General features: G+C 39.8%; 1 protein-coding gene across 2 annotated transcripts; it reads right to left on the bottom strand.

The window, feature by feature from the left end:
* Positions 1 to 3,654: 3,654 nt before the first annotated feature.
* LOC107596359 (protocadherin beta-15-like) lies at positions 3,655 to 10,776 on the bottom strand. 2 transcript variants are annotated; one of them, XM_016287084.1, is made up of 6 exons: positions 9,058 to 10,776; positions 7,995 to 8,680; positions 7,788 to 7,901; positions 6,020 to 6,078; positions 5,506 to 5,624; positions 3,655 to 4,334 (listed from the first exon to the last, which is right to left on the bottom strand). In XM_016287084.1, the coding sequence occupies exons 1-6, from the start codon at positions 10,682 to 10,684 to the stop codon at positions 4,003 to 4,005; spliced, it is 2,937 nt and encodes a 978-aa protein (XP_016142570.1). In that variant the 5' UTR covers positions 10,685 to 10,776; the 3' UTR covers positions 3,655 to 4,002. The 2 variants fall into 2 exon arrangements, with proteins under 2 accessions (XP_016142570.1, XP_016142569.1); XM_016287083.1 differs by having other exon boundaries at positions 7,788 to 8,680.
* Positions 10,777 to 22,652: the final 11,876 nt, after the last annotated feature.

A 22,652-nucleotide genomic window follows, 5' to 3' on the forward strand; every position in this document is an offset into this window, starting at 1 on the left:
GTGTGCAGTATGTGTATATATACATACACACGCAATTCATATGCACATTTGATATTTAATAACAATTCATATTATCCTTATCAATTCATTTTCATTTGAAAAAAAACTAATATTTTCACTGGACAGCTGCAGGTCAAGATGTAGGAGAGTGAAATATCAGTTTTTATGATAAGTCAGAGTAAATATTAATCTACAAAGCATATGTTTAAGGGGGTAAAAACACATCACTGTCCATTAAACTCCATTATGCAACACTAAAACTCCAAGACAACAGCATGTGTAATGGCAGACTATTACATCATAATATCAGACAGAGCAGCTCTGCTACTGGTTTAGAACCAAACAGGATGGAACGAAGAGAGGGAGTTCCGACTGGTGTTGTCATAGAAACAGCTAGAGCTAAAACATTCTGTCTAGGTCCAGGCGAAGGTCAAAGTGTAGAAGCACTTACTTGCTAGAAGTCAAAGGTGAAGGCCTAAACCGGGTAAATCACAAATACAGATATTAAATATTACCACTTCATCTTTATAGTTCAGTTGTGTTTGAACCTTTAAGGCAAGGAACTTCAAATTAATGACCAATAAAATTTGTGTTGCCTAATATAAGACCCCTAAACATTCTAGATTGAATCACGTCTGGCTCCAGCTTCAACATACGGTTATTTAACATTGCGAAATTCACCTTCAAGTTAAACTACACATAACAAATTAATTATACTCATTAATAAAAAAATAAAAAAACATTTACAGTATATGAGCAACTATACATTATGCTTAGCACAGTCTGTCTTTCAGCCAATCAGCTAGGACTACTGTCTAGTCACTTAATTAATATTCATGAGTGAAGTTTTGAAGTATTCTTTGCGCAGATTGTTCCTACTTGTCAAAAGAATGTCATTGTTTGAATGTGACTCTGTGCTGTAAAAGCAGAGCTCTTCTAATTCCTGATTTGTAGTCTAGAGAGGGACATGTCTAAATTGCTCATCTCCTCACCTCCGGTTCACGGGCCCTCAGAGAGATGAACTTCGATTTAGAGAAGTGTGTTAGCGCCATGGAGTCCGTTTCTTCATTAACGTTTGTAATCTGAAAGGACACACGGCAAACCTAATTATCCCTCTCAACTGGGTGATACTCATCTATTGACATTCTGAACTCATTTCCCCGGGAAATTAAAATGGAAAGGGCACGGGAGAGATTGCGTCCAGGTGTGGCATTTTCAGGGGGAGCCTGATTCCCCCCACGGGCCCGTCTGTTTCCCCGTCTTTAATTAAAATGATATTTAGACGATGGAGTTTTGTGTTTGTTTAGTTAATGAACCAAGTCTATTCTCTGTGGGAGGAAAAAGGAAGCTCATTAGCATATGTTAGCATTTGCAATGTTTATTCGGCGCATGAGAGAGTGGCCAGGGTCATTTTATTTTCTTTGTGCTGAGAAATGTCTTTTCATGCGACTATGTAAGGATAAGAGCTGGTGAAAATTAATTAAGACAATAGAGCTGTTCAGTTTCTAGTCCTTAGACCTGCAAGAGAATTAGCGTTTTGAACCATGCAGTACTGTATTAATTTTTTTAATTTAGTGGTAAATATTGCTTTCACGTTTTTATTCTGCAACAAAAACAATTTAAATTGTAAATTAATTTTGAAGCACTTTTGTTTCTTTAAAAAAACATAAGTTGCTGCGACAGACAGACTTTTATTTTTTAGAGCACACAATGGTTTCAAAATTCACACCTGAGAATATGACTGTGCATAATTTGTTGTACGCTTTAAAAAATAAAACATTGGGAGAACTTGCACAATTGGTGGCTGACTAAATACTTTTTTCCCCACTGTATGTTGCTTTAAAAAATAAAACAGTAAAGTCTCTTCAAGTAATGTTAACCACAGACCTACTTTTATCCACAAACCAAAAAGGCTGAACACAAAAGTAATATATTCCTGCTATCGCACAGAAATAAAAGAGATTCAAAGTTTGGACCTTGAAACTGAACAGAGATGATATATTGAAAATAGCTCATTTTAGTAACCTGCGATTTTTAACATCTGTAATTTTACTCAGGCTGCAAAACTTAATTAAAAACAGAAAAACAATATATTTCCAGAATATCTGGATGCCACTCCCATGAAAGTTCATGTGATAACAATGCAGAAACTGAATACTTACATTTACCAGACACAAGTGACTTCCAGTGCATTTAGGCTACACATTTTTTTTACTTTGAACAGTATGTGTGTTACCTGGGAATTGAACCCATGACCTTTTGCACTGCTAACACTATGCTCTACCACTGAGCCATTAAAAATATTAATCACAACACCACAGTTTTATTGCAGAAAAAAATATTTAATTCTCATATTTTTTATGTACATATTTGGAATAAATGGACTTTCACATCCTGTTCACTTGTATGAGGCAGTAATGCGTGTCTAAAGTCATTCCTACACGAGTTATCATATTGAATTAAGCAGTTACATTTGGTGAGCATCCACCTTCTCCTGGCCCATAATTCTTCCACATCATAACCACTGTATTGATTTATATGCTCACACCGTGTGCAAAAGGTGGACAATAATCACATTTAGGCTGAAATGATTGTCAAAGTAACAGTAGGAAAATATAAAAATAATAATGATATTCAGTATTGTATTAAATCTCAGGCTTCTCACTGCTGCTCAAGTGGTAATGACTTTTTGACCTTTAGGCCTGGTGTGGTCAAACTAACCAAGCAGATGCAATTACAAATAATAATAATAATAATAATACAGATTAAGTTTTATTCAGTCCCTCATTTAACAGGACAAGCAAGTTTCATTGGGATCATAAGATCTCGACTCTCCCTTTAACTAATTCAAGTTCTTTTAAAACAGCCAGACTCTCCTATCCTGAGGAACAGAGCCTCTGTAGTTAAGTACAATAGGCTCCAATGAATGTCTTACGAGCAGGTCTGAATGCTGTACCACAAACACACACAATGTGCATGAAAAGTGCATGTTCGAGTGAGTGTGAGCACAGAGCGTTGACAGACAGAACCATCATAGTATAGCGGTACTGTGACATCATTAAGGTTTTGGTCACATGACAAGTAGCCTCAGACTTGCAGCATAATGTTGGTTTGCTGCTCATTCTACCTGACTGACATGTAAAGCAACAAAACACTTTTTACATGCCATTTAGGTGTGGGTTATCTGAAGTAGATTGCAACAGTCGGGTTCCGGAAGTAAAAGCTCCATTTATTATCTCCACAGGGAAAGTGTGTTTAACTTTATGTTAAACTAGTGCTGTCAAATCGATTAAAAGTTTATTGTATGTAAACATATATTGTTTACATAATATAGGTGTGTGTACTGTGTATATTGATATGTATATATAAATACACACATACATGTATGTATTTAAGAAATATACGTTATGTGTGTGTGTGCAAATATTTCTTAAATATATACATGTATGTGTATTTATAAACAGTATACATATAAATATACACAGTACACACACCTATATTATGTAAACAAACTTATCTTGGATGCACTTAATCGCAATTAATCGATATGACAGCACTATGAAAAACCCATAATTACACAGAGAAATCTTTAAATATAAATGTAACATCTTTAAATCAATAGTTTCTCCATCATTTTTAGGAGGTTTTGGGAGGTTTATTTTTAGACTTTGTGATAAGAGTTTATATCCTGCTAAACAAGTTCACAGACAGAAAACAAAGTGGGATAAACAGTTCCGCTCCTGAATAACTTTCAAAGATTTCAAGCACGATCCAGGCAAACTATGGCAAAACCATTAAAAACAATATTAACCTTGTATTATTTTAAAACAATTTTCTTCCCCAAATCAACGGAAGTTGCATTGAATGTGCAATATGCATCAGATGGTCAATGAATGGACGGTGTCGCTCCATCTGAGGCTGAGACTACATAATGAGTTCTATGCTTTGGTAATAAGTCACTCTTTTTGTTCATCATCACAACATAGGTCCTTTTGTCTTATTTTATTCATTATATAAGTCATTGTTGATGACCTCTGCCCCCGTGTCGTCATGCGGGTCGTAGCTGCTGGGAGAGATGAACCTACGTTTCTTGCCGAAGGTGGAGAATGAGTTGTGAACGTCGAGCTCACTGCGGTAGCTGGGCCGCAGGGTGCAGAAGCCGGACGGTGTGCCGGGGATGTAGACGTTGTGCTGGTAGTCCGGCGGAGGGTGCGGGCGGACCTGTGCAGTGGGCTGCTGCTGCTGCAGGTGGTGTGTGGGGTTGTGTTGGGGTGTGTAGTGAGGAGTCCAGGCCCTCTGAGAAACACTACCTGCTGGAGAATGCATCTGGTACTCTGAAAGGGTAAAAAAAAAGTACTTAAATTAAATAAGATCCTTTAATGTTTTTGAAAAAAAAGCTGCATTTATTTGATCATAATACAGTAAAACAGTAATATTGTGAAATGTTATTACAATTTATAATAACTACATGCATTGCAATATATTTAAAAATTTTGTTTTTTCCTGTGCTGCAGCATCATTATTCCAGTAATCAGTGTCACATGATCCTTCAAAAATGATTCTAATATGCTGATTTGCTGCTCAAGACAATTCTCATTATCACTGTTGAAAACAGATGTGCCTAATCTAAGGTGTCATTGCCAAATTATTTTTTTTAATTTTTATTATGCTCACCCCAAACTTTTGAATGGTATGTATCATGGTTTCCACCAAAATGTGAACCAGAACAACTGTTTTCAACATTGATAATAATCAGAAATGTTTCCTGAGCAGCAAATAAGCATATTAGAATGATTTCTGACGGATTATGTGACATTGAAGACTGGTTTAATGATGCTGAAAATTCAGCTTTATCACCACAGGAATAAATTACATTTTAAAATATATTACAATAGAAAATGGTTATTTTACATTTTAATCATATTTCACAATATTACTGTTTTTACTGTATTTTTGATCAAATGCATGTAGCTTTAGTGAGCATAAAAGTCTATTTTGAAAAACATTTGTATAAAATCTTAATCATTTCAAACGTTTGACTCTAAATTGGATCACATTGGAAGTACTAATGTGAATAATTTATGTTGCCAAACAAATCATGAAAGTCTCTTCAAGTAATGTCTCATTTACCAGAGGACAAAGTAATAGATTCCTCACTATTGCACAGAAATAAAATACATTCAGTTTGGACCTTGAATCTGAACATAAATGATATATTGACAATTGCTAATTTTCTGTAGTAGGGCTTAATATCACCTGTGGTTTTTAACGTCTGAAATTTGACTCATTTGGGCTGCAAAAAATGAATTCAACATGACAACCACAAAACAACCACATTTCCAACGTGATAAGGCAAGGAGATATGGCCATGTGCAGGTTTTTACTTTTTAGGCTTTCATGGCAGCAATGCCTTTAGTAATTCCCGCTCCATCACTTTTTCCTTGTTGAATATCATGTTTCACTTGAAATATGAAATATGTCAGATCATTTCAAGTATAGTTGTACCTCTCGAGCGTGTCCCCCAGGTCCAGTACTGTCCGGTAGCCATTTGACCCATATAATTCTCTGGTTCTGCCTGCATGGCCTTACGCATCAGAGTGCCATCCATGTTTATAGAGTTACAACTGCAAACATATGATGGGAAATTAGGCCAGTCTGAGATGTAAGGAGATATTTTGATACTCCAGATTTCATGCATGAAAGATCATTGCCTGCCTGCTCTAAATTACAAAACTTCATTTTGAGTCTTCTTTAAAAGTACAACTCATATGTTTTTAATACTTCTTTTCCCTCTAAAATGTAAAAGTTATTTTTTAAGAGTTTGACTTCTAGCGTTTACATTTATGCATATGAAATGTAACACATGACACTGTTAGAACCATGTGCAATTTTTTGAGCTACAGAAACACTTCGATTTTCTCTGTAGTGCAACAGTTTGTAATATATTGTGTTACTATTAAATAGAAACACAAAGTTTATAGTGTATGCCCATTCAGAGACGAGTAAACCTGTGTTTTACCTTTTTAGAGAGGAGGTTTGATTTTTGGTGAGGGCCCAGTCAGTGTTTGCTTGTTTCAACTGCGACACACAGAACAATAAAAAAAAAATAGATCGTAAAATAAATAACTGATTATAACATATGTAGAATACATGTTTATATATCTTTTTCGAAACTCTTCAGTGTATACAATTGCTACAGATGTCCACAGACACTCTGAAAGATATTCCTCAGGCATTAAAGGAATCTTGCATGCCTCCTTGTGGCCAAAAGTGTGAATCGCACGTAATTACTTTCCGAGCTGTGGAGCCTTGAGCAATGACTGTAGTGTCACGGTCTTCTCTTTCATCCTCAGAGATGCAGCGGGGGTGGAGGAGGTGGAGGAGGAGAATGGGGGTGTTATTTATTCCATGTCAAAGAGAGAGAGAAAGCATGAATTCCACGCTCTATTAATTCGCTTAGAGACTTTCATAAGGAGAGCGTCATGTACGCTTATTATTAAACCCGTTCTTCAAAATACCTTCCGTAGATAATTAGAACACCGACATACGATATTCATCTTCAAAGGAAACTTAATTAAGGAAATTAATTTCGAAAACGCATTTAACTGTCCGACGAATTCAATTGGGTTTAATTTCGCGTTTTAATTGAGAAACTCCCGTGCGTTTGCATTCTCCGCTGCAGCTCTGGTGAATTTATACAGAATTTTCCAGCTTTAATATATTCCCAGAAGAAATCCTGCAAGTAGCTCTGACTGCAAGCAGGAGTTCTACACATGTTTGAGTTTTTTTATGCCCTTAAGGACAGAATGTTTCATGAATATTCTATAGGAGACCTAAAGGCCACATAGTCCAACATTGCAGGTTGCAGTTCCCTCAATGGACGAGTTTATTCTTCACAAGCTATAAGATGTTCACTGACCTAAGGCAAGGTCACACCTGGCTCTCCAACTCACCCTGACAAATGAATAATAACGGAAGCGAGCTCGTTTACATTTTACAGCCTGACGTTTCCACCAAGTGGATATTAACAGGACACACACACACACACACACACACATACACACTTTCTCCCTAGCTCTCCAGTTCTCGTTCTATGAGGGCAAAGTGGCAGAATCTACAGGCGCGACACGTCTCCGTCGGCTCCAGCTCGCTCCCTAATGCTTTCATTTCCCCAGCCCCATTATGGAAGAAACCAGTCCGCGCCCGTGTGCCATTGTGTATTGGATAATTAGCTTGTGTATGTGCGTGCCCTTGATATACAGTTGACAAAGAATGTGCCTAAATGCAATAGAAGAGAACTACACAGCGTCTCCTGTTCAAGGTTAGAGACAGACCACGATCATTTTTAAGCTGACCACATTAACAACAAAGAAGCATAAAAAAACATTTAATGTTCTTTAAGGTTTTGCAACATTTTAGAGAGATTAATATATAGAAAGAGAGAGAGAGAGAGAGAGAGAGACAGAGAGAGAGAGAGAGAGAGCACATAATGTGAATGAAAACTGGATAGAGTGCTAAAAGACGCGCTGGAAGATACTGCTGTCTAGAGACGCTCGTTCACTCTCAATCAAGGTCATTGATTGACTTCAGAGGTATTAAATATTTATTGTCAAATAATTAGCGCCTAGTTTTTCTTTTGTGCATTTATAATCGATAGCCAATTCATCTCGTTCACCAACATATGTGCACAAATGATGCCCTTCACAAAAGTGACTCAAAAATAAAGATCACTTGACAAACTCAACGAGCAAGTTAATGTTTAAGACTGAAGATGAATGCAGTTTTACCTCGTTCGGTGTAGTCGCTCCGTTGTTCACGGACGAGCAGCGGCTCTGTGAGCTCAGCGCCAGGTTATCCGCTCCTCTCGCCGCGTTATTTCTCGGTGTGCCGGGACTGCAAGGCTTGAGAAACATAAAATCGCTCTTTGCCGATTCGGGCGTCAAACACACTTTGTAGCAGTAAGCTTGAGAGAGATTTCCAGGATTGCTGTTTACCTCCACGCAGTTCGTGGGCACTTTGGCGCCGGTGGCGATCTGCAGGTTGAGATTAGACTTTTTGAATACCTCGGCGGGCGGCTCCGGTTCAAAGCTGCAGCAAGCGGTACCGAGCGAGGAGAGCGCGTAACTGCCGAGGGAGTCACGGTCTTTGTAACACTTCACGGCCGCCAGGACGATGATGGCCACGAGAAAGATGAGCGAGATGGTGCTCAGTGACACGATTAAATAGAGCGCGAGGTTAGACGGGGGCTGGGGGCTGAGCGAGAGGTCACCGAAGTTGGACAGAGACTCCGGCACGCTGTCCACCACTGACAGAATGATGGACACGGTGGCCGAGAGCGGCGGCTGCCCGTTGTCCTTGACAAGTATGACGAGTCTTTGCCTGATGGCATCTTTGTCTAAAAAGCGGCGGATCGTCCTGATCTCCCCGGTGTATAAAGCCACGCTGAACAGCCCGGGATCCGTCGCCTGCAACATCTGATATGACAGGCGAGAGTTTTGCCCCGCGTCCGCGTCAAGCGCCGTGATTTTAGCCACAAGGTACCCAGCGTCAACCGACCTGGGCACCATTTCAGTAGCAACAGTGCCGTTTCTGGGCAGTGGGGACAGGATGACCGGCGCGTTGTCATTCTGATCCAAAACGAACACATTGACGGTCACGTTGCTGCTGAGCGGCGGGAAACCTGCGTCCTGCGCCTGGACGCGGATCTGAAAGTTCCGGAGCTGCTCGTAATCGAAAGAGCGCAGCGCGTAGATGTTGCCGTTATCAGAATTGATTGAGACATAAGTGGACACCGGCATGCCCTGAATCTGACCCTCCAGGATGGAGTAGGACAAATACGCGTTCTGATTAGAGTCCGGGTCGAATGCGGTCAGCGAGCAAATGGAAGCCCCCGGGGCGTTATTCTCGGTCACATATACAGTGTACGAGGGCTGAATGAAGCGCGGCGGGTTGTCGTTAATGTCAGACACTTGAACCAGAATCGTCTTCCTGGTGGACAGCGGAGGCGAGCCAAGATCTCGCGCCGTGAGGGTGATGTTATACTCCGAGACGGGAAACCTGCGTCCTGCGCCTGGACGCGGATCTGAAAGTTCCGGAGCTGCTCGTAATCGAAAGAGCGCAGCGCGTAGATGTTGCCGTTATCAGAATTGATTGAGACATAAGTGGACACCGGCATGCCCTGGATCTGACCCTCCAGGATGGAGTAGGACAAATACGCGTTCTGATTAGAGTCCGGATCGAATGCGGTCAGCGAGCAAATGGAAGCCCCCGGGGCGTTATTCTCGGTCACATATACAGTGTACGAGGGCTGAATGAAGCGCGGCGGGTTGTCGTTAATGTCAGACACTTGAACCAGAATCGTCTTCCTGGTGGACAGCGGAGGCGAGCCAAGATCTCGCGCCGTGAGGGTGATGTTATACTCCGAGACAGACTCTCTGTCGAGAAACTCGCTGGTCACGAGTGTGTAATAGTTTTTAAAAGAGGAGTGCAACTGGAACGGCACATTTCCGGGGATCTGGCAATCCACAGCTCCGTTCTCTCCGGAGTCGCGGTCCATTACACTGATTACGGCTATCACCGTGCCCGGAGGCGCGTCCTCCTGAACAGGTGTTGACACAGAGGTTAATATGACCTCGGGCGCATTGTCGTTCACGTCCAGAATATCGACCAGCACTTTACAATGCACGGCCACGGCTGAGGGACCCTTGTCTTTCGCCTGCACGTAGAGCTCGTACACGCTGGCCTTCTCGTAGTCCACGATTCCCTTCACCCGGATCTCGCCCGAGTGAGAATCCACGCTGAACAGCTCGCGCACCTTCAGAGGCGCATGCCCGCTGAACGAATAGGTGATCTCGCCGTTTGCGCCTTCATCCAGGTCCGTGGCGTTTAGTTTGAGCACGAGCGTGCCTCTAGGCGCGTTCTCCACCAAGCTGACCCGGTATACGGAGCGGTCGAACACCGGCACGTTGTCATTCGCGTCCAGCACAGTTACCGTGATCTGTGCCGTGCCCGAGCGCAACGGGGAGCCACCGTCCACGGCCGTGAGCACCATCTCGTGCGTCTTCTGCTGCTCTCGGTCCAACGGCGACTGCAAAACGAGTTCTGCAAACTTGCTGCCGTCGTTACGTGCCTGAATGTCCAGCACGAAGTGTTGATTGGCGCTCAGTAAGTACGAACGGAGAGAGTTCGAGCCCACATCCAGATCCTGTGCGCTCTCCAGTGGGAACCGGGAGCCCGGCGCAGCAGACTCTGTGATCTCCAGATTAAACTCGCTCCACGGAAAACTGGGAGCGTTATCATTCACGTCCAAGATCTCCACTTCTACCCGGTACAGTTCCAAAGGGCTCTCAATGACCACCTGCAAGTGCAAGAAACAAACGGGACTTTGTTCACACAGCTCCTCGCGGTCGATCTTCTCGTTCACAAATATAATTCCGTTCTCCAAATTCACTTCTAAATATTGTTTTCTAGCCCCGGATACAATCCGGAATCTCCGTGAAGACAATTTGGCTACGTCCAAGCCCAAGTCCTCTGCGATATTTCCAACGAAAGCCCCGTGCTCCAACTCCTCGGGAACTGAATAGCGAATCTGCGCCAAACCCCGGTCCAGTGCGCACGCACACAGGAGCAGACACACAACCTGTCCTGCCAACGTCCATCGCCTCCTCGGAAGCCTCCGGTCCATCTTCCTAAAAATCTAATATTTTCAGCTGCTTTCACAGAGAATACTTATGTTCAGTTGTGAAAGATTCAAACCGTTTTTGGAAAACTAATTAGGTACACAAGACACACTTGAATTGTTATCCAAAGTGGGAAAAAATTATAATCTAAAAAGTGCATGTGTCGATTAACAACAGAGTGGAAATTCGCAGCAAACTTGGAGACTCTCTTGGGTTGTGCGCTTTGCGCGCAGCGCAGGCAGTGTGTGAGCAGGAGCGGCGAGCGCTTTGATTTTCCCGTGTGTTAGATGCTTTGAGGAGTGTGCGTCTCTCTCTCTCTCTCTCTGTGTGTGTGTTGGGGAGAAATCGTATTGGCGGACGGCGACTTGAGAGTACGGAGCATAATCACCGTTCCGATACGTTTAACTCGCGAACTATCGGGGGCGCGTAATCACCCTGAAATAAGCGAGACAGTTAATCAACGAATTAATACTTCATTTCTGATAAGGCAATGTAACTTTCCATTTCTGAAAAGCATCAGTCCTTTGTTTGTAATTCTAATACACTAGCGACCTTCTTCAGAGGAGTCATGCAGAGGGGGTTATAATTATTTACAGGTGGATTTTGAACGCAAACAAACAAACAAATAAATAAAAGCTTCCTTGTTGATTAAGTTGACAGATTCCCGACCTTTTCCATTTCTTAAAGAACACGGTTAGGATACTTGACCTGATAGTCTTGTAAATTCTTGTAAGCAGCAGCTAGCTATATTAATACTGACATATTTTCGCATATGATATGCAACAAATCAGATTGCTGACTTATAAGATTATGGATTGTGGAAGCTATTGTTTTGATGGGACAAATCCGAATCGTGTCTTCAGGAAGAGTGACACATGTTCGCCCAAATCTAATCTTAATTTTCATGGATAATCCTCACCAGTCGATGATGCGCGCTCCACGAGCACCCTCAGAGGAATGTTCTAATTGAGAACGTGCACGACTCTCTCTCTCTCTCTCTCTCTCTCTCTCTCTCTCTCTCTCTGTGATACAGTCTATCTCCCCCTCATAGCAGGCCTACACCCAAACACAAACACACACACACACACAGACACACAGAGAGTTTGCAGTTTACTATAGGCACACCTTTGAGTGAAGAGGGAAGAACCCTGCTGAGGGAAATAGGGGGGGGGGGGCAGTCGATGACCACGAGCACCCTCAGAGGAATGTTCTAATTGAGAACGTGCACGACTCTCTCTCTCTCTCTCTCTCTCTCTCTCTCTCTCTCTCTGTGATACAGTCTATCTCCCCCTCATAGCAGGCCTACACCCAAACACAAACACACACACACACACAGACATTCTTGGAGTTTGCAGTTTACTATAGGCACACCTTTGAGTGAAGAGGGAAGAACCCTGCTGAGGGAAATAGGGGGGGGGGGGGGAAACAACTTAAACCAGCCTAAGGTGATTTGCTGGTTTTACATGGCCATCAGGTTTGTCAGACTAGACCAGCTGAACACCACCTTGACCAGGCCATCATAAACTTGTTGACACCAGCAAACCACTTAAATCTTTTTTTCATCTTAAATCTTAAATTTTCTGACATTTCGGCCTCCTCTGACCCTTATCTCTGCAGGGAGGTGAAATCCTCCTCCCAGGTTTAAATAACCGCAGAATCCAATCTGCTGTCAGACTTAACCTCCAGCAGATGGTAAAGCTCCAGAAGAAATGATTACATTTGAAAAAACAGGAGTTCCTCCCGCTCTCGACTTCTTTTTAATTAACGGAGAGACGGATTAGTGCTCGGCTATCCGGGATCAGCCGTTCTTCAACAGAAGAATACAAATGTTTTTGGATAAATAATCCCCGGCGCATTTCACGGTGCCCGTCACATTAACATGCATTACGCGAGCCCTTAAGCCCCGTTTCATCAGCAGGCTTATTGTCCACGGGGCGCGAGAGTGCCATTACTTTCACCACAAGCTCCATTTAAACTCACTCACGGTAACCTTGCAAAACCCCTGCCTGTCTCTATTGAATGCTTTTCCTTAAAGGAAAGAGAGATAGAGGAAAAGAAGTGACGAGAGAGTAAGAGATGGCCTTACATAGGCCTACAGAGAATAAAGAACACACAGGGACTGAAAAGGATGAAAATCACATATACAAAAACATCAGAAAGTCAAATCTAGACACATCCACACTGTTGTTATGAGATTTCACCCATTCAGTCTACTTTATATAACAAATGTAATTATAAATAAATAACGGATAAACGAAGCGGTATAATAGACAGCCAGTAAAATATTTAAAAATGTATAATCATCCTTTGTGCTATTCGGTTGTTTAGTTTAAAAAATTATCTTTGAGCGCCATCTGTTGTTCATATAGGGGTCTTACAACAACGAGGAGTGAAACATTTCAATGAAAGGGAATTAAATCGAATTTGTATTGCTTTCTTAAAATGGCATATTCGTTTATGTCTTACATCTTAATTTTACTCGATTTTATAACTTAAAAACTAAAAATGTAGGCATACGTTTTCAAAAAGTGAATCTTTGAGTCCCATCTGCTGTTCATCTCAAAATGTTACAACAACGAGGAGTGAAACTTCTTGCTCCCCCAATATATAGGTAAAAATAGCAATAAAATCATATTATGGCAATTAAAATATCTTCAGTCTTACATCTTGATTTTATGTCAATTTTATAAAGCAAAAAGTAAAAATGTAGACCTATTTTTTCCCTTTTTTTTTTGTAATTGCGCAAAAAGTGAAGACATACTGAGATTTAAGTATCATACCGTGCCCTTATTGCAGAGTTCTTAAAAAGTATTGACTGACAATAGAGCAAGATATCATGGCATAAACGTTGGACAGCGCGCGAGGTACGATCTCCGGTTCCCCGACGGACATGAGACGGTGATCTGGTCAATCAGAAGTAACCGCTGAGCCAAACCAACGCGACAGCAAAACGACTGAAACGGAGATCTCATTTGTGATTTTTCTTTCCTACGGGTACATGAACCAGAAAGTGGCCTGTGTGTGTGTGTGCGCGCGAACACCCCCTGTGGGGTGATAACCTGTAATTACTGCACCAGATGTGAATGAAAAATGGGGAGAGACAGAAAGAGAGAGAAAGAGAGAGACTATAAAATATTGCAAAGATGGAAAGTGAAAGACTGTTCCAAAACCTAGTTGTCTTGCTCTCTACTGCTACACAGGTAGTTTTAGCATGTTGCTAAATTAATGATATTCTAATAAGTATAAAAAAAAATACATACAAATAAAAAAATCTTTTAGACTGAACTACTATTTTTTCTCCCACTGAGCTCATTGCAACGCATTGAAATTCACGAGTTTGCACTTACATGTAAGAGTGAGGAGTTGGGGTGGAGGAAGGATGCCGGAAAACTGTTGTGGGACAGAGGTGAGTTGACTGTATATATATATATATATATATATATATACAGTGGGTACGGAAAGTATTCAGACCCCCTTAAATTTTTCACTCTTTGTAATATTGCAGCCATTTGCTAAAATCATTTAAGTTTATTTTTTTCCTCATTAATGTACACACAGCACCCCATATTGACAGAAAAACACAGAATTGTTGACATTTTTGCAGATTTATTAAAAAAGAAAAACTGAAACAGCTAGTTAAAGGCACAATATGTAATTTTCACCGCTAGAGGGCGCGTATTCAAAATAAACAAATAGACAAAGACGTAGTTTTATGACGCTGTGACTGAGTGTGGAATCATGGGAGTTGTCGTCTTCATCCCCACAGCCGATGCAATCCGACGGGACTCAGGCTGAAATCATGTTCATGGAAGAGCTAATGATTTGTTAACGTAGTAGAATGAAGCAGGGTGAGGCTGAAAGCCGTCATCAGTGAGGCTTGTACAGCACAATTTGTGTGTTGTAATGAAATGCTGGCAATGTTCAGAAGGGAATACTAGTGCTTGCTGCATTCTGCAAACTATATACTGTATACTGCATTTGATGTTTTTAAATAATATTTTAAAACTGGATGCAGTATGCAATAATAAACAGTAGTATGATACATTAGGGATACCATACACCCTTTTTCCCAGACATATATCGATTTCTAAATCGCCTAAAATATCCGGGTTTTGGCTCTGTATTATATATATATATATATATATATATATATATATATATATATATATATATATATATATTCTTTTTTAATAAATCTGCAAAAATGTCAACAATTCTGTGTTTTACTGTCAATATGGGGTGCTGTGTGTACATTAATGAGGAAAAAAAATAACTTAAATGATTTTAGCAAATGGCTGCAATATAACAAAGAGTGAAAAATGTAAGGGGGTCTGAATACTTTCCGTACCCACTGTATATATATATATATACATACATATGCTGAAGGTAATGATTGAAAAGTAGTTTGCAGGCACTGTACATAATCGACGAATCAGAAGGTGGGATCTACAGAGAATGGTCAAAGTGATGCAAATACATGTACATATGATGTATGAGGACTGTAGAGAGCACGTCAATAGGAAAACAAAGCCAAAACCTGGATATTTTAGGCAATTTAGAAATCCTGGCAAGGACATGTCCAGGGGAAAAAATGTATGGTCATCCTATGAAACTTTGTTGGCGCATGCAACATTAAATGGCATGGCTTCCAGGTATAATCTGGAAAGCAAATACAGTTAGTTTGCATTTCAAATTTGTGTAAAAATAAAGCTGCAGTGTGTAAATTGTAAACTAAAACTTAACTTAAACTTAATGTTTTGAGATACAGCGTTAAACTCTTCAGAAAGTAAAACTATTGTACTTAAACATACTTAAAATGACACTGAAGTGAGAAACTGCAAAATTACACACTTCAGCTTAATCTTTTTTTTTTCTATGTAGTGTGCTCTAATTGTATACTGCATATCTGGCCTATTGTAACTGGTCATTCGGGCATTCCATGCATACAGAAAACACATGCACAGTACGTAAGTATAATGCATAAATCATATGAGTAGTATGCCATTCTGAGCATAACTGTTGACAGAATCCTGTAGTACTGCTGCTTCCCTGAAGGAGGCAGCACACTCTGGTGATCTCTTCACTTGAAGTTGATTTGTATCATCAGCCTCTTCGTCCTCATCATCCTCACCAGCACAGCACATTCACCAATGAGAAATTAGCACAAGGGCTGATGAACAGAGAAAGGGAGACGAGGAGAGATGGGAAAGTTATCTGACCTGCCTGTGTGTCTGTGTGTGTGTGTGTGTGTGTGTGTGTTCCCTGGTGTGTTTGGGTGATAACACACAGAACAGACCTGTAGACTCACACACTGAGATTTAATGAGAGTAAAAGCTGGTGATTAATAAAGAACATGGAATGAAAGTGCTAGAGTTTGATGAGGACGAGGCCAAAGTGTGTGTTTTTACTTAGCTATACTTTAGGGGAAAATTAGTCGCCAGAATTTAGCTAAATCTGACAAAATCTCCATTGTGCAGACATACAGGAACATTTGGAAAAATTGGACTCGATTGGAAAACGATTCATCAATTAAATAAATGCTTTTTTTCTTCTAAAAACATAAATGTTTTCTTTTAGGATTAGTACTTGGTCTGTAGTCATTAGAATTAGCTTTATGTCCTCATTGATCTATGTAAATGTGGGCATCTGGAACATTTGTATGTGTGGAACATATGGAACATATTGTAAATGTGAGCGGCCTAGACACTCAGTAATCATGTTTTAAGTTGCTGATGGATGCTGGTTTAGATGTTACCGGTGGATGTTTCCATCTAGACCTGTTGGAGTCTAAATGACGCACTCAGTCTGTGATCAGCCTAGAAAAGAGAGAGATGACAGACGGTTTCTACTGGAGGGAGTGACAACAATTATGGAAAAAAAGAAAAAACAAACGGACCCAGGGGAATACCAGTCCTGCTCATTTTCTGCCGAGTAAACTCAACACGTAATCATGTTTTCTCTGAAACGAACTAATTAACAACCACAGGCCAACTCTGAGACAGAGAGAGAATTATATGTGGTGTTTGCGTTAAACAAACCTCTAACACTGAGCATAAAAGTTGAATTGTGCGTCGTCCTGCATCATTTGTGCTCCAGACATGAATGATTCCTCAAATCATGCGTCTTAAGTGATCAGACTCATCATTTTCACCTGCTGGACTATAAAACAGGTGAAAAAATCCCATTGAAGAAGGAAGCAGAGCCACATCTAGATTACAGATATTCACGAGACAGTACGAAACCACGTGGCAACCACCCTAGCAACTAATGAACACCCTAGCAATGCCCTGGCAACAATCCAAAATCATTACAGTGAGTTTTGTACAGAAATGTAAACATGTATTTATGTAATATATAATAAAAAATGTTCAGAAAACAGAAAATGTAAAAACTTTCTATTCAAAGTGTATATAATGCAAAAAAGTATTTTCTAAACAAGCATTTTTGACAAATGTATAAACATTCTTGCATCAAGATACATTTAATTGAGACTCAAGATGACTTTAGATATTAAGTCTTGTTTTCTGAAAAATTTATAAAAACTAAGTGACTTTATGCTAAAAACGGTAACAAATATCTGTAAATGGGGACAGAAAAACTTTTTTTCTTTAAATTTAATAAATTCTTCTGACCACACAGTCAGATTTTTTTCTTCTTGTTTGTAGTATAAAAACTTGTTTGATACATTGTTCAGAAAACAAGATTAATTATCTCATCTCAAGTTATTTTGTGTCTCAACTAAGTATATCTTAATCTTATAATGTTTAGATGTTTGTACTAGACAAAAAACCCTGAGGAAGAAAATCAGTTTTGCAATGATTCACATGAGACAATAAACCACTTAGCAACCACCTTAGCAATACCCTGTCAACTCAACCCAACAGCCCAATCATTACAGTGAGTTTTGTAAAGAAATGTTAAAATTTATTTATGTAATATGCAATTTCACATTTCAGAATATGTAAAAATCTAGCTTTCTATTCAAAGTGGATACACCACAATCAATCAATCAATCAAAGTCTTAATTCTGGATTCATTTAATTCAGAAGAAAATTTACAAACCATAAAACGTTTTATTTTCTGAAAGAATATCAAAAATGATTATTATATATATTTTTTTTACTTAAAACAAGAACAAATATCTGCCAATGGGGTCAGAAAATTAATCTTGTTTTCCGTTTGAATTAAATGCATTTTTCTGACCCCACTGGCAGATATTTGTTCTTGTCTAAAGTATAAACTCACTTAATTTTGATACATTTTTTAGAAAAACAAAACGTATTACTTCAAGTCATTTTGCATCTCAAGTAAACGTATCTTGATTTAAGAATGTTTAGATATTTGTACTAGAAAACAAGACATGATCCGCATGAGACAATAAGATACCACGTAGTAGCAACCACCTTAGCAACGCCCTGGCAACAACCCACAACACCATTGCAGTGTGTTTTGTACAAACAATATCATTCACATTCTCTTCAGAAAAAGTCAAAATCTTCTACTCAAATCTTATAGCTGCATTCACAACCGATTCTCCCCAACTCTTCTCTTTTTCACCTTTCCTCTTCCCTCTCTCTCAAAATCGCATGTTATGGCTAAATCCCCAATGAGTCACAACTCTGGTAAAACCATCAGAGAGGAAAGAAACAAAGGGGGAGCGAGAGAGAGAGACCAGGGTTCATTCTCCACTTCCAATCCAGTAGTTCATGTATGCATGTCACTAGCGTTCAATCTTCAAAGAGCAGTGCACACACACACACACACACACAGAGCCAAATAACATTCGATTTCTGTATCACCAGTACATGCCCTACCCATCACTCCCTTCTGGTTGCCAGTGGAAACCACACAAACAATCCCTCTTGGGCAATAGCAGGAGTCAGCAGAGGATGCAATGCTCTCTCTCCCTCTCTATTGTGTGCTAGACGGCATGCACATAAATATGCATGCGTGTGTGTGTTATTGTCTGGATTACATTTTAATTCTTACATTTATATGAAGTGTGTGTATGGCCTCAAAAATGTGATGATGTCACATTCTCTGGCAGAGTGGGACACTTTGAAACTGTATGAGTGGATGAGCAAGAGAACCCTTCAAAAACTGTGCAAAACGTCGTAATCTGACAATCAATTTGACAACATCGGGGATGTTAACAAAATGTTGAACAAAGAGCGCAGCTTCCAGCGAAGTGTGTTTATCTAACGCGCATACAGGGCCAGTGAGTGACCCACACACAGACAAATTGCCATCGAATGACTTTCCAGTGTCCAGCAGGCCGTATCATTCAATCGGTTTGTTTTTCCTTTCAATAAACTGAACCATCTGCCTTGATTTTAGCCATTAATAAACCATGAATATCATATTGTTTGGATTTCTGTGTGTATACACATAATGATTATTGTCTCTTTTTGTCATCTTCAGTTGTTTTGGCTAACTGTACACGGTCCTTGCAATAAAATTACATTTCCCGCTGAAGAAAATTAAAGTAGTAACTGCCTGTGCAAAAGTCAAAAGATAGATAAGATGGATAGATGGATAGTTTAAAAGAAGTATTTTCTGTTCACCAAGGCTGCTTTATCTTTTTAGCAAAAATACAGTAAAATCAGTAATTATTACAAGTATTGTTACAATTTAAAAGAACTATTTTAAAATGCAATTTATTCCTGTGATGCAAATATCCAAATTACTCCAGCAATTACTGCAGTCTTCAGTGTCACATGATCCTTCAGAAATTATTCTAATATGCTGATTTGATGCTCAAGAATCATTTCGTATTATTATCAATGTCGAAAACAGTTGTGTTGCTTCATATTTTTGTGAAACTTATATATTTTTTTCTTTGATGAAAAGAAAGTTCAAAAGAACACAGTTGATTTGAAATATAAATATTCAGTAACATTATACATGTCTTCACTTATGATCAATTTAATGCATCCTTGCAGAATAAAGGTACTAATTTCTTTAAAAAAAAGTTTTGAATGGTAGTGTACTTGAAAATAATATACACCTTTATGATACGTTTATGGTGCTTTTTACCCTTTTTGATGCTCAACAACCCCAGTTCCAATCCATTGTTGTTGTACGTAAAAGAGCAGCTTAGGTTTCAAGCAACATAAGGGCGATTAAATGATGACACAATTTGCATTTTTCACTTAACTCATCCCCCCTCTTCATTTGCACTCTTAACCTCAAGAGTGACCCCAAACCCTTAGTTTGACCTTTGACCCCTCCATCCACCTCAAAGGGTGATTTAAGCAAAACACCATGCCTAAATAAACGATTTCTTGAAGCACAGTACCCACCGATCCGCTCTCACCACGGGGAGGATGCAGCTCAGGATTCAGGCCTTCCCAGAAACTCGAGCAGAACTCCTCCAATACAAACACTCATCAATAAGTAGTCACATCGCATATTGGATGCACTGCGACACTCCGTAAGACCTCATCTACATGAGAACATTCCCTCCACGCCTGTCTGCACATGTGTGTGTGTATGTGAACAAAGGCTAAGAGGGGTCGAAAAACAATTACGGTAAAAGATGGCTAATATGTCACAGACGTGCTGAAGTACTTTTTTCCCTCTCTTCATTCACTCTTTTTTTATTCTTTCTTTTCAAAGTCACTATAATTACAAACAAAAGGGTTGATTTCTCTCCAGCTCTAGGCAGAAGGAGAATCTAATGGGAATCGAAGATACGGACACACACATATGCATCGACGCAAAGTGACGAGAGGTTTACACACTGCATGCACACATACACACACTGTAAACGCATGTGTCTTCTCGTGTACTTGTTCAAACACAGCTGCTCTTAGTTGGTGACAGAAGACAGAGTGAATCGATACACTTAGAACTTGACACGCATGCATGAGCCTTTTTGCAAGCAACGGTGCAGGTGGCAGTACTGGGGTAAATTAAGCACTTCAAAAAGTTTTCCAGTACAAATATCTAAACTATCTTAAATCAAGATACATTTACTTGAGAAGCAGAATGACTTAAGATGTTAAGTTTTGTTTTCTGAAAATTTGGATTGTCTGCAGTGAATGGGTGCCATCAGAATGAGAGTCCAAATAGCTAATAAAAACATCACAATAATCCACAAGTAATCTACACAACAACAGTCCATCTTGTGAAGCGAAAAGCTGCGTGTTTGTAAAAAACAAATCCATCATTATACAATTTTCAACTTCAAACTATTGCTTCTGTTTAAAAGTCCATAATCCATAATATTACTTCCTTGTGAAAAAGTTGTCTCGTCTGAATCAGGAGAGAAATATGCAGATTAAGCACCATTTACAAGTGAAAACAATCCAAAACTGTTCTAAACAAATATGTGGGTAGATGTGAGAAGACAACAGGGGATAGACTTTTTTACTATAGAGGAAGTATTATTACGGATTATGGTTTTGTATTTTGACCAGAAGTGATGGTTTAAAAGTTAAAATGCTTTGATGATTTGCTTCTTAGAAACACTCTGCTTTTTGCTTCACAAGATGTTAATTGATGGACTGGAGTCATGTGGATTATTGTGATGTTTTTATAAGCTGTTTGGACTCTTATTCTGACGGCACCCATTCACTGCAGAGGATCCACTGGTGAGCAAGCGATGTAGTGCTGAATTTCTCCAAATCTTTTCTGATGAAGAAACAAACTCATCTATATCTTGGATGGCCTGAAGGTGAGTACATTTTCAGCAAATTTTTATTAAGTCATTTCCTCCTATCTTGAGTTAAGGATTTTTAGATATTTGTACTGGAAAACCAGGCAAAAATATGAAAGATGCTTTGACAATCCATCCAGTGATAGAGAGGCAAATCCTGCTTGATCCAGCAGTTACGGAGAACATTTGGTCAATTCAAACTAGCACACACACCACGAGCACACACAGATGCAGCAACACAAGTGCAAGCACACAAGAGTACAACATGCATCTGAATGTCATCATCGGTGCTGATGAGATGCCAAACAGTAATGACACCCAGATCACCTACATATGACTGCCAAGTGTAAGTGTGTGTGTGTGTGTGTGTTTAAGCCCCACATCACCCATGGATTAATAACCACACATGTGTTTGCATGCAGTGTGGCTGCAATGAGACTAGAAGAACCCAGCTGCTAATGAACACGTCAAATGCGTATGTTATTTGTCAGCATGTTTGTTTGTTTAAAGGGGTTTAAACAAAATGATGCTCTTTTACAAAGTCTTGATTTTGTTTTGGGGGTGTACTAGAACAGGCTCTCATACTAGGTTGTTCGAAAAACACATTATTTTTTCACATATTGTATTTTTCATTATTACAACACCTCTCTCCTCAGTCTGGCATGAACGGCTCGAATAGTTCCTGCATCAAATGAAGGCCCGCCTTCTGAAATCCGAAATGTGCTGTGATTGGTTAGCTGGGCCAGTGTGTGTTGTGATTGGCACCACTCGGAACGTGATCGGGAAATGTCATGCCCCTTACCATAGGCTGTGAGCTTCAATGTAAATACTGCGTCAAAATCAAATCAAAAAAATTTGACCGCGATTTAAACCCGGATGATTGTAACCACTCTAAGTTCGTCTGCCTTGGGAAAGCTAGCGTGTCTCTGACATAGTGATAACACTCGTTGCCTTCTCTAGTGGAGCTCAACCAGGTCTCGTCCCATTCGTCGATCTTTGTGATGTCACAAATCCCGGAAAATATGCGTTGTAGTCCAAACGAGTCGTTCGTTGTAGTTTTTGAAAAGTGATTTCTGTTAAATAAAAGATCTCCTTTTGAAGTGGACTTTGAGCTTTGTAACTTTGCAGATCTTTTTTATGCTCAAACAGCAACATTACAGACTAACTAAAGTTGAAAAAGTGAAAAAGCATAATAGGACCCCTTTAATGCATTGCCACAGTTTGCAGGACTGATGTGTATGTGTGTTTCAGACCAGAGATTAGAGCATCTGTTCTGAAGAGAGGAGTGGGTATTTTCGTCTTTCTCCCGTCAT

The sequence above is a fragment of the Sinocyclocheilus grahami genome, unplaced genomic scaffold (genome assembly GCF_001515645.1).
Source record: "Sinocyclocheilus grahami isolate Dianchi unplaced genomic scaffold, SAMN03320097.WGS_v1.1 scaffold218.1, whole genome shotgun sequence".
NCBI lineage: Eukaryota > Metazoa > Chordata > Actinopteri > Cypriniformes > Cyprinidae > Sinocyclocheilus > Sinocyclocheilus grahami.